Source organism: Eretmochelys imbricata, chromosome 24, assembly GCF_965152235.1.
Source record: "Eretmochelys imbricata isolate rEreImb1 chromosome 24, rEreImb1.hap1, whole genome shotgun sequence".
In the NCBI taxonomy this organism is placed as follows: Eukaryota; Metazoa; Chordata; order Testudines; family Cheloniidae; genus Eretmochelys; species Eretmochelys imbricata.
The window spans coordinates 13,593,363-13,605,476 of record NC_135595.1 but is presented as its reverse complement, the minus strand read 5'-3'; the positions used below and the strand labels follow the sequence as shown (position 1 = coordinate 13,605,476).

Below are 12,114 nucleotides of genomic sequence, written 5' to 3'. Positions count from 1 at the left end.
TCACCCCAGCCTAGCCCTGAATAGGTGACTCAGAAGAGCCACAGCTGGGGAGAGCCTGGGACTGATAAAGGCTAACTGATAATGAAGCCCAGCTAGGCAGGGGCAGGCTGAGGGTGTATAAAGCCAGGAAGCTGGCAGCAGAAGGAGTCTGCAGTTCCTGTTTGAGTACAGAGAGGTAGGTAGGAGGAATCCCCCTGAGACCCTAGCCCTGCAGGAAGGGGCCAGAGGAGTTGCAGGGAAGAAAGCAGAGTAGGGAGAAGCCCAGGGACAGAAATGAGGGCTGAGATCATGTAGACCTTGGCTGATTATGGGGCATATGGGCTAGAGCCCAGAGGTGAGCCAGGTTCCCCAATCCCGCACTGGGAAAGTGGTGCACACTTGGAATTGGCATGGATGATTGCCTGAGACAGCAGCCAGACAGTTTGTCTGGACAGGCTTTGGTGCCCCAAAAGGGGAAAGCTATACAGTGACCTGGCCACATGGCCAAGTCACATAGAGAGAGCACTCTAAGTCCTAAAGAGAGGGCACTAGACTGGATGAGAGGGAGCAGATCCCCAGACCCAGCCACAAGGGTTATATGCAAACAAGTGGGAGAACGACTGGGATGAAGTGCTACCCTATCTGTTATTTGCCTATTGGTACGTTCTCTAGGAATCTACAGGGTTCACCACCATTTGATCTCCTGTATGGGAGAAAGGGGAGGGATCTTGGCTCTCATCCGGGACTCTGGGGAGGGGGGAACCAGGGACTATGTACAAAGGTTCAGAGTTAAAGAACATCATGGAAGTGGTTCAAACTCACCTCACTGGTAGCCAGGCCCCACAGCAGGCCTGGTATGAGCAGGATGCTTGTGAAGACTTCTCAAGGTTGGGGGATTTAGTGCTAGGGCCATTCCCTGGAAAAAGGCACAACATGCAAAACTCATGGGAGAGATCATACCAGGTTCATGGAAAGGGAGGATGAAGCCACATGTAGTGTAAAAAATCCCACAGTGAAGTTGCCCCACAGACACTGCACGTGACTAAATCAAAGCCTACCACAATCGAGAAACCCTTGAGACTGGGATTTGTTGTGCTGAAGGGGAGGCTGGGACCTCAGTATCTGGTGGCTGAATGTCTGGATGACTCGTTACTTGGGAGATGCAAAGAGCTATCGCAGACTGAGAGGGCAGAGATCATGGCTGTGCTGCAAAGTCACAAGCAGGTTTTCCTAACATGCCAGGAAATGGACTCATAAGATGGTTCACAGGCTTGACACTGCAGGATCCCAACTGCACCCCAGCAGGGCAAGCAGAACCCCTTGCAAATCAAAGGAGCAAATTCGTATTGAGATACAGGGTACACTGGAAACAGGGATAAGTAAAGTGTCTGATGGCTCCTGGGCATCTACTGTTGTGTTGATCCCTAAGAAAGACAAGTCTGCAAAATTCTGCATTTATAGAAAACTTAATGCTGCCACAGTTCCTGATGGACACCATATGCCCCAAACCGATGACATGCTAGATGTTTTAGGCAAAGCAAAATATCCAAGTATGACTGACCTGTTGAAAGGTTACTGGCAGATTCCTTTAGACAATAAGGCACAGAAGAAATCTGCTTTTATTACAGACATGGGACTTCATGAGTTTAAAATGTTACTTTTTGGGTTAATTACTGAAGGAGTCACTGTCAATCAACCATGTGTTAAGCAGATTACAAGACTTTGCAGGAGCATATATCACTGATCTAGCAACATCAGCAACCCCTGGTCACTTCACAAGAAACACTTGGGGACTGAATTTTCAAAATTCAGAGATGCAGGTCTTATGGTAAAAGCATGTAAATGTAAAACAGGAACAGCAATGGTTCCTTATTTTGGACATTGGAAAGAGGGCGGCTAACTCTTTCCTGCTCCCTTGGAAGTGGAAGTTACTGTTAACTGGCCTGTGCCCTAGACCAAAAAGCAGGTCCAGCCTTTCATGGGCTTCGTTAACTGTTACTGACGATTTTGTGCATGGCTTGAGTGACATTGTGTTCACCATGGCGGGCTTGTGCAAGACAACAAAACCAAAGTCGCGTAGACAAGGCCTCGTCAGGAGGATTTTGCTAAAGAAAGTCTTGTCTGAACAACCCGTTCTTGCCATTCCAGATTTTGACAAAACATTTGAACTCCATACAGCTGAACCAGTCAGTGGTTTAAGTGCAGTATCAGTGCAAGCCGGGGGAAGTAACAAAGCATCTCCTTGTATTCTTGAGCAAGAAACTGTTCAGGGGACATCAATTACTCTCTCACATAAAAGAAAGAAATGTTATTTTATGGGAAATCAACCAACTCAGGCCCTATCTCTTAACACAAAATTCCAGGTTCTAACTGACCTTTCTCCACTGGTGAGGTTACACAAAACCAAAGGCACCAGCTCCAAACTGCTGGGAGAAGCATGACACCCCAAGCATATGCCATGGAAGTTGTGCACATTAAAGAGAGAGAAAATGTAGCAGCAGATGCCCTGTCCTGGAACAAGGGTTCTGACCCACAACCTCCAGGTCAGCCATTTGGCTGATGCTTCTGGAGTACGCTAAGAGAGGGGAGGTGTGTCCCTTAAGAGACCCACTATTCCAACTGGTAAAGGGTGCACAGCACCACATTCTAAGAATATTTAGCTAGGAGAGTGAGTTTGTGTGTGTGTGGGGGGGGGGGTGAGAAAACCTGGATTTGTGCTGGAAATGGCCCAACTTGATTATCATACACATTGTAAGGAGAGCGATCACTTTAGATAAGCTATCATCAGCAGGAGAGTGGGGTGGGAGGAGGTATTTCTTCATGCTTTGTGTGTATATAAAAAGATCTTCTACACTTTCCACAGTATGCATCCGATGAAGTGAGCTGTAGCTCAAGAAAGCTCTTGCTCAAATAAATTGGTTAGTCTCTAAGGTGCCACAAGTCCTCCTTTTCTTTTTGCGAATACAGACTAACATGGCTGTTACTCTGAAATATGTCCTGTAGGTATCAGATAAAAACTGGTGACACACTGGTCACAAGTTTCTTTGTGTGGTGTATGGCAGGTTGTGTGGAACAAGTTCCATATCTGTGGGTGCTGGAAATATGTTCTTAAAATCCGTTTTGGAGGCAGTGGATACATAAGATGGCCTTAGACAAGAAACGTTTGGCCTGTTTACCTGTGCTCCACTGCAAACTAAGCAGGGCAACACCAGAGACAACGGCAATACACTTGCATCTAAGGTAGACGGAGCAATTGAGCCAATTGGAGAAGCCAACTGACCCAAGGAGTAGGGAGACAACATGGTGTCTGCATGCACAGCAGGGGAGAAAAATCTGTATGTAGGACCACGCATCAATGGAAAACATTTCAAAGGTTCACCGGACTATAAAAAGGGAGGAAAAGAGCCCCTCAGCTATCTACCACTTAGGGGACATAGGGACAGCACCCTCTGGGCTTGTGAATGGCAGATCCTCTGGGCCTGAAGGGCAGCAGTTGCTGGGAGCCAGAAACTGTTTTAGGCAAAGATCCAGGTTGCTAGAATTAAGTTTTAGGCACTAAAAAGCATAATCTTTTTATTTTGTTTGCAATCCTTTTCTAGCTCTTATTCCTGCCTAGTATCACTTCAATATGTGTTCTTTATTAATCAACTTCTTGTTTTATTACAAAACCATCTCAGTACTGTGCATTCAAGGGTGAGACCTCAGCTGAGTTAACAAGCAGGTGCAGGCTTTGTCTCTTTGGAGGGAGCGAAATTAGTTTCTATGAGCGGCCAGTAGGAGGGACTGGACACTGCAGACACATCTCTGGGGGACTGGAGTGCAAAGCAAGGTTTAGACTGGCAGAGTCTCAAGGCATTTGCTGGTGAGGCGGACAGACTGGGGTGGCAGGGAGCTGCCACATACTTGAAGCTCCAGCAAAGCTCCCTCTTGCTGAGGTGGAGAAGTAACACAGGAGCTCATGGTTCTGGGTTCCCTGAGGAGAGCAGCACAAACCCATTCTCAGCCCTTCAGCACAAACCCATTCTCTCCTCCCCCTGTAGCGAGGGTGGCTAGAGATGGGAAAGTGATGGGTTCCTCTGGCTGGAGAAGGATGAAGACTGCAGGGTCTGCCCTGAGGGTATTGGGCATTGACAGGCAAGGAGGCAGCTGGCACCCCAGGCTCTATCTCCCAGGAAGGTGGATCCATTGGAAGAAAGGTCAGGCTGGTGCATGCCACACTAAGGGACAGAGCCAGCACTGTCCCACATGCCTTGTAGTGCTAGGAGCTGGGATTCACCTTTAACCCCTCTGCCCCATCACAGTGACAGGCTGAGAGAGTGCGGCTATGTGCTACGGGTCAGATGGTAACAAGAACTCAGCACTCCCACTGAGAACACAGGCTGCTGCTAGGCCAATGGAGATACAGCTAAATAGTCTGTCCCAGAGCAACAGCCACAGTCAGCACAGACCCATGGGCTCTCTCTGCCCGTGCTCTGCACACACCGGATCCAGAGCTCTGTGCATTGCTCTATTGAGACCAACCTGAGAAGTGAAGGGGAAGTAGAGGGCTTTGGGGACATTGTATCAAAAAGCTTGTGGAGTAGGAAAGGCTCCCTGGAAAGTCCAGTGACGAGACGCCAGCTCCCCTGGCTCAGCACAGGCCACGCTGGATCCAGCTCCCAACACCCCCAGGCAGCCGGCCCAGTGCCCCTCAGGTCCTGTCCAAGGCCTCCCTGCTGCAGGCTCTGCCATGAGTATGGGGCTCAATGCTAGCAGCTCTGGGATCGAGTGGCAGGTCGTCACCTTCTCCCTGGTGCTGCCGACACTGCTGCTGAACATCGTGTGGGCTCCTCAGCGGTGGGCCATGGCCAGCTGCTCACCAGGCACTTGGGCTTCAGGAGAGCTGCGGGGAGTGACAGAGTGAGAACAGGAGTTGCCAAGCCCAGCCCGCCACTGGGCACAGGCAACGAGCGTGTCCCTGGTCATCACGCTCAGAGCCCTGCATCCACCAGTCACTGAGCACATCTTGGGTGGGAAAGCCGGCCCACACTGCTGGGGTGTGCTGGCCACCAGCTCTTCCCTGGGAGGATGCAGTGGAGGAGGCCGTCGAGCAGGCAGCGCTGGCCTGCCCTCCAGCTGCCTGTGGCATTGCTCTGGAGCGTCTGCACATGGACGGTGGCGCCAGGACAGAGGGGGCAGAGCAGGCACTCTGGCAGGGCTCAGAGCTCAGCTCTGAGTGAAGAGCAACACTCGCCCCAGGGAAGGGGATACACACTGCTAGGGATGCAGGAAATGCCATTGACTCCCTGGCTCGGTGGGGACCTGCACAGACAGAGCAGAGAGGAGGGGGCCTGGAACAACCCCCCAGACAGTCACTGCAACATCAGCACATGCTCCTAGGGAGGCAGGGCCAGACCCCCGTGCCCTCAGTTCCCACTCCACTGGCAGCCCCTGAGCCAGGGGGGAGCCCTGTTAGCTAGCAGCAGCCACAGATCTCCGATCCCCTCCAGGCCCAGCCCTGATGCAAAGGGCTGAGCACCCACAGCTTGGACAATCCCACAGAGCGGCTGGGGCTGAGCATCTGATGATCAAGGCCCTCATTGCAGCCCTGTCCTGCAGGAAAATCTGCATCTCTACTGAGAGCTGAGCAGGGCTGGGGCAGGAGTCCTGGGGGCTCTCTCTGGCCGGGTCATGCCGGCTCAGGCTGGGCAATAGGAATGGTCCCGACTTGCCAGGAAATCCACCCAGCCTTCCCAGCACAGATGGCACCTGCCAGCAGCAGGGCAAGCTGCCAGGAGCAAAAGGGGGGGACGGGGGACAGGGTTAGCACAGACCCAGGGGAAGGTGGGTGTGGGGAGGACACTCTTGGGGTACGACTCTGCAGGTTGGGCTCATTCCAGGCACTCCCAGAGCTGAGCTCTGAGCTTGCTGTCCTCCCTCGCAAGGCCCAGGTGCCATGGGGATGGGCGCTACCAGGCAGAGGGGGACCCTAGAAGGGGAAGGACGGGATGAACCAGACTCTGAGTATGGAGGGAGGGAGGGGCAAGGAACTGACTCAGCTGTGACCGGCAGGAAGCCAATGGGGGGCAGAGATGGGGAACTTCCACACCATGGCGTCCTCTGCCAGGCTGAACTCTGGTGGGTCTGTGCAGCCTGACCCAAGGCAGCCTTGCATACTCCTGCTGGGGAGGGGGGGGGGGGGGGCAGGGCACCAAGGCAGCTGTTTGTCCGGCTGGACACTTACGTGCGTCTGTTGGGTCATGGCCACACCGGGGCTCTCGGCAGCACCCCAGGGGGGTTTGTTCGTTGTCGGCCTCCTGTCGTTCAGGATGCGCGAGATGGTGCCCAGGGCCTCAGCCAGGCCCTGCAAGTGGGCGCCACTCAGCCCGTACAGGGTGGAAGCTGCAGGACAAACACGCTGCATGGATCTTGCCCCCCTGTGGCTGGGAACAGAGCCCAGCCCCATCAGCTCCTGGGATAACAGCCCACTACTGCTGCCTGCTCACAGGAACCAGCCCTTCCCTCACGCAGCCCCTAGGAAAATAGCCCGCCACTGCCGCCTGCTGATGGAAACCAGCACAGCACCCTCCCCAGCCACTAGCGGAGCAGCTGGCTAACACTGCCTGCTGCTGGAGATACTCCATTAGTGCACACCCTGGCTCGCAGGGTGGGGTGCAGCTGAGGGGCTGGACACCGGCTCAGGAGCTCTGCTCTTTCGTCTCTACAGGCTGCCCCAGTGACTGACAGCTCAGGGACCCAGAGCCTGGCCTTTAACATTGAGGTGTGGGATTCAATTCTTTCTTCCCTGGCCCAGGAGCCCGTGGATGCTCGGCCCCTTGTGAAACCAAACCCAAGGGTGCAGCAATCAGACAAGGGCTGATGACAGAGCAGCCCCTGATGGCAGCATCTGACTCCTGGGCTGAGCACACAGCCCCCCAACCACAGTTCCCCTGGCGGCCAGTGCCTACCTTGGGTGATTTTCAGCTCCTCACGCGCAGCGTCCAGCTCGGCCCGCAGCACAGTGCAGCCCAGGCAGCGGGGCCGTGCCCCCAGGCAGGCTGCGCCGTCGTCCGGTGCTCTGTCTGCACTACCCTCTCCATCCCATGGAGAGTCCAAGGACGTCTCCAGGACGTCCCCGAGCAAGGGGCCGTCCAGCCCCGGGGAAGCACGGCTGGAGCTCCTGCGCTGGGGGCTGCAGGTCCAGTCACCCTTGGAGCCGGTGCGCTCCGTCTGCACAAGACCAGCAGGTGTTTGCTGTTCACATGGGGCGCAGGGAACAGGCTGCTGTGTGACCCCATTCTGAGCCTCCGAGATGTTGCTGCCCCCTTGAATGGTGGTTCTGCCCTGTGGCACGCCATCCGTCCCCACGTGGTCTCCTGGGTCAGCACCGCATAGCTCAGTCACCTTCCCAGCTACTGGGGCAATGTTTTTGTCTGCTTGCCGCAGGTGCCCGGTACTCTGCAGCGGCTCTAAGCCATTCTCCACTTGCTGTCCCTGCCTGGAGCCCACTCTGTTGCGCAGGGGCTGGGAAGCAGGTGGCTCAATCACCCGCAGGCTCGGTCTCTGTGCCAGCAGGGCGCACGGTGTGGCAGCTGGGAGAATAAATCACCAAGAGTTACTGCTCAATAGAGACAGGGTCCAGTCCGGGGCCAAGGTGCTGGGCATCAGGGAGCTGAGTTCATCTTGGCTGTGCCCAGACTCTCTGGGACCTTGGGTCAATCACAGAGGGTCACTGGCCTCAGCTCTGTAACCGGGACGAGAGCATGGCTCTGCCTCATGGGAGGGTCATCTCAGGAACTCACAGTGAAGTTGCCCTGGGACATTCTCCAAAAGTTAATGAGAGTGGGTGCCAGGGAGCGCACTCCCTGACACCGCCTCATGCAGGGCACATGTACAAAGACCCTCCCCCACCTCCCTGGAGCTCTCCATAGTGCACTCAGCAACTTTGGGGGGGGTGGGGGGTGGATCAGTCAGAGACCCACCTCACTGCCACTTGCCCTCCCTACTCTCCGGAGCCATCAGGCTCAGTACAGCGACACCCACTGCTGCGGGCATGCACAGCCGATGTGGGGGTGACTCAGGGTATCTCCTACTAGTCCCCCTGGGGCCCACCCAGGCTGAGCCCCCAGAAACCAGAGACCAGCCCTGCGCTGGAGCCCACCCAGCGGTTCTGAGACAGCCGGATCCAGTGCTGGGGAAAGGAGGCCTCACCCAACAAACCACCGTTCCAGCCGTTCTCCTGCCCGCTGGCCCCCCGGGGTGCCCTCTGCCGCTCGGCCAGCAGGGCCCGCTGCGCTGCACCGACATCCCTGGCCCCTTCCTGGGCTGGCACCCGCGCCTGAAACAACAAGTGTCTCTGCTTAGTGCCAGCTAGTCCAGGCACTGTCCCCAGCACCACACGGGCCCATGCTGTGGAGCCACAAAACGTCCCCTGCACCAAGGACCAGGCACAGGGCAAGCAGCAATCCTGGTGCCATCACCCCCCACACCACTCTGCTCCCAGGGGGCGAGGCCATGGGATGTGCAGCATCCCACGTGCTCACCTGGGGCTGCCATCCGGGCTTCTGGGGAACAAGCTGGAAATCTTCTGCCAGGGCCACGGCCTCCTGGCTGTTCTCTGGGCCACGCTCCCGCACCCAGCTCTGCATTTCCTCAGGCAGGAGGCTCAAGAACTGCTCGAGAACCAGCAGCTCCAGCACCTGCTCCTTGGTGCGGGTCTCTGGCTGCAGCCAGCGATGGGAAAGTTCCCACAGGCGGCCGTAAACCTCCCGCGGCCCTTCGGCGTCCTGGTAGCGGAAGCCCCTGAAGCGCTGGCGCTGTGTCTCTGTGTCGTGGCGGCGCAGGACAGCTCCCTTCACCTTGGCACCGTCACCGGCCTCACTGGCATCCAGGCTGGCGTGGGTCTGTGGGGCTTCCCCGCCGAGGGGAGGGAGGAGTCGGGCTCCCCGCAGGCCTTTGGGCCCCTGGCAGGTGTCAGTCACTCGTCTGGAGGAGGTGAGATCAGTCTCATTCTCACCCCCTTCTCCATCTCCCCGTGAGGCCAGGGGGCCCAGCAGCCCCTCCCGACACCGCTCGCCCCAAGGCTGCTGCCCATTCAGCGGTTGCTGCGGCACCAGCCAGCGCAGGATCTCATCTGCTGTCCAGTACTGCACGGCTGGGGGTACTTTCCCCGCTCGCTCCGGGACCCCAGCGGGTGCAGGGCCGGCTGCCTCGGCCTCCTGCCCCTTGGCCTGGGCTCGCACTGCCTGCTCCAGCAGAGTGTGGAACTGGAGCCCAGCTCCCTCCCGCGCCACCGGCTCTGGCTCCTGCAGTGGGGGTGCGGGCTGGGCCAGGGCCCCCACCATCTCCAGCTGCTTCTGGAAGAGCTTCTCCAGGAGCTGGGCCTGGAACTCCCGGTCCTCCCGCCGCATCTCCCGGTCATGCTGGATGAACTCGGCCAGGCTCTGCCTCTCCTCCGCCCTCCAGGCGCCAGCACGCCTTGCCCGCTTCAACTCCAGCTGGCTGCGCCCATGCTTCTGGGTGGGGCCCCGTGCAGTCTCCAGTGGCCCATCCTCCCGCACCTTGCGCTTCCTGGCCCGGAGGTGCACGAGCCGGTCCAGCGCCGAGACCAGTTTCCGGGAGGCCGGTTGGGGCTCTGCCGATGCTGATGGGGAAGGGTCTGGGGAGTGCAAAAATGCAGAGTGAGGGCCCACAGTGTACCTGGCCTGGCACGCAGCCCACTGTACCAGTATGGGTCACCCCCACATCTTGGCCAGGGAAACAAAAACCCCTCTATGCAACAGGCCAGGATCCCCCGCAGGACCCCAAACCTCTAATGCAGTGTAGGAGGGATTCCCAGCACCCAGCGACCCTCACCAACAAGGGGGCTTACCGGGCTCGTGTGGCAGCTCATCCGCGGATGCCTCTTCTTCCTTCACCTGCACTCGCACAGCCTGCACTTCGCCCAGCGGGTCCTGCACCTCAGGGAGCACATAGCCTGGCTCCTCACATCCCCAGCTCTCAGTGGCCTGGGTCCCCCAATGGTCAGAGGCTGAGGCTGGTGCTTCCCAGCTTTCTGGGGCAGCTGTGCCCTCCTGCCTGTCCGCGGCGCCAAGCCCCTCGCCACTCTCTGCCAGGAGGCTGGAGCGGGTGCTGACACAGCGCTGCATGATCTGGTCCATCTCCTCGTAGAATGGGCAGCGCATGGGTGGCCTCCCGGCCGCGTTGTTCTCCTTGGCCTTGCGATAAGCCACCTTCAGCGCTTTCATCTTCTCCCGGCACTGGTCCCCGGTGCGGTAGATGCCGAGCTTGGACAGGCGCTGGGAGATGCCATCGTAGACAACCCTGTTCCTACCATGGGAGCCCAGATCGTGCACAGCAGCCGCCTCTGCCCAGTAGGAGATGAGCACCATGACATGGTCAGCCGGCCAGCTGGCCGCCCGCTCCGGGGGCCGGTCCCGACGCATCGCAAGGGTTGGGACTGGAATCACTCAGCAGGTGGCACTGCACGGAGCTGGCTGCTGTGGAAACAGCTTGTACCTGGCCGGGATAAGAGGGTCTGTGCTAGTAACACAGACACTGGGAGAACGAAGGACGGATTTGCTGGTAACACGTACACCTTGGGGGAAAAGAGAATATGTGCTGGTAAGGCACACGCTGGAGGCTACAGAGTGGAGGTATGCACAGGAAAGGTGCGTGCCTGGGAGCAGCAGTGGGAGGCAGGGGGGAACGCGCAAGTAAGATGCATGCCCGGGGCGGCAGCAGGGCGGGTACACGGAGGTAACCTGGAGGCATCCAGATAGCCGGCCCTGGGCAGTGCCAGGCAGCCACACGGATTCTCTGCAGGGGCCGGTGCAGTGAGGGCTAGCACTCAGAGGCCTAACAACCCTGCTTGCTACCTACAAACCTGCCCTGATCCAGTCAAGGGGAGGGAAAAGCTGTCACTTGAACCCTGAGTCAGCCCTGCCCTGCCTGCAAACTTGCACTCAGCTGCACCACGTCAGCTGCAGCCCATGGCAAAGCAGGGGCTGGAATCAGCCCGCAGCTTCCTAGACAGACATGCAACCTGCACTCAGGGAGCCCGACCAGCCGCACGCCCTGCTGGGCCACGCAGGACTGGAACTGTGGGACAAATAGACAGCAGGCCAACCGGAGAAAAGGGAGCACTTCTCCTCCCCAATGCAGCATCCTCCTAGAGGAGGGATGGAAACACTCAGGAGTCAGCACAGGACACTCAGGAAAAGGCTAGAACAGCTCAGCCAACATTTGCCACACTGCTTGTCCCCCACCATAGATACCCCCCCTTCTCCCAGCTCCCTGCCCCATAACCCACCTCCTGGCCCACTACCCCATTACCCAGCTCCCTGCTCCTCCGACCCTCAACCCAGCTCCTTGCCCTATAGCCCACCTTCTGGCCTGCTACCCCATAACCCAACTTCCAGCCCCAACCCAGACAAGACATGCCCCTCCCTGCCCATCCTCCCCCATACCCAGCTCCCTGAATCCATAACCCAGCTTCCTGCCCCGTCCCATGGCTCCCTGCCCTATAGCCCACCTCCTAGCCCACTACCCCATAACCCAACTCCCTGGCCATGACAGGCCCCCCTACCCAGTTCCCTGCGGCTCACCCATAACCCAGCTCCCTGACCCCGGCCAAGCCATGCCCTTCCCAGCCCATTCACCCCGGACCCAGTTCCCTGCCCCAACCCCATAACCTACCTCCTAGCCCGCTACCCCCCAGCCCAGCTCCCTGCCCCCCAGCCAAGCCATGCCCTTCCCTGCCCATTCATCCCGGACCCAGCTCCCCACCCCAACCCCATAACCCACCTCCTAGCTCGCTACCCCACAGCCCAGCTCCCTGCCCCCCGACCCAGCTCCCTGCCCAGCTCCCTGCCCATTCACCCCGGCCCCAGCTTCCTGCCCCAACCCCATAACCCACCGCTACCCCACAGCCCAGCTCCCTGCCCCCCGGCCAAAACGGGTCCCTCCCCACCCCAGCGCCCAGTTCACTGCCCCAGCGCAGACCGGCCCCACCCGCGGATACCTGGGGGGCTCCAGGCGGTGACCTGGGGGGGGGTCCCCTGGTCTCCGGGGGCAGGCCTCGACCCAAGGCAGCGAGAGGTACAGGCCCGGCTCTGCCTATTGGCTGCTGCTCTTGGGAGGTGAGGGGGCGGGCAA

General features: G+C 58.2%; 1 protein-coding gene across 1 annotated transcript; it reads right to left on the bottom strand.

Annotated features, from left to right (window-relative positions):
• Positions 1–3,520: 3,520 nt before the first annotated feature.
• On the bottom strand, positions 3,521–12,098 carry LOC144279507 (uncharacterized). The gene is made up of 7 exons (XM_077841045.1): positions 11,981–12,098; positions 9,830–10,555; positions 8,502–9,616; positions 8,170–8,296; positions 6,927–7,550; positions 6,203–6,360; positions 3,521–4,861 (listed from the first exon to the last, which is right to left on the bottom strand). Exons 2-7 carry the CDS (start codon positions 10,401–10,403, stop codon positions 4,853–4,855), a joined length of 2,607 nt encoding a protein of 868 aa, XP_077697171.1. The 5' UTR covers positions 10,404–10,555; positions 11,981–12,098; the 3' UTR covers positions 3,521–4,852.
• Between the last annotated feature and the right edge of the window lie 16 nt (positions 12,099–12,114).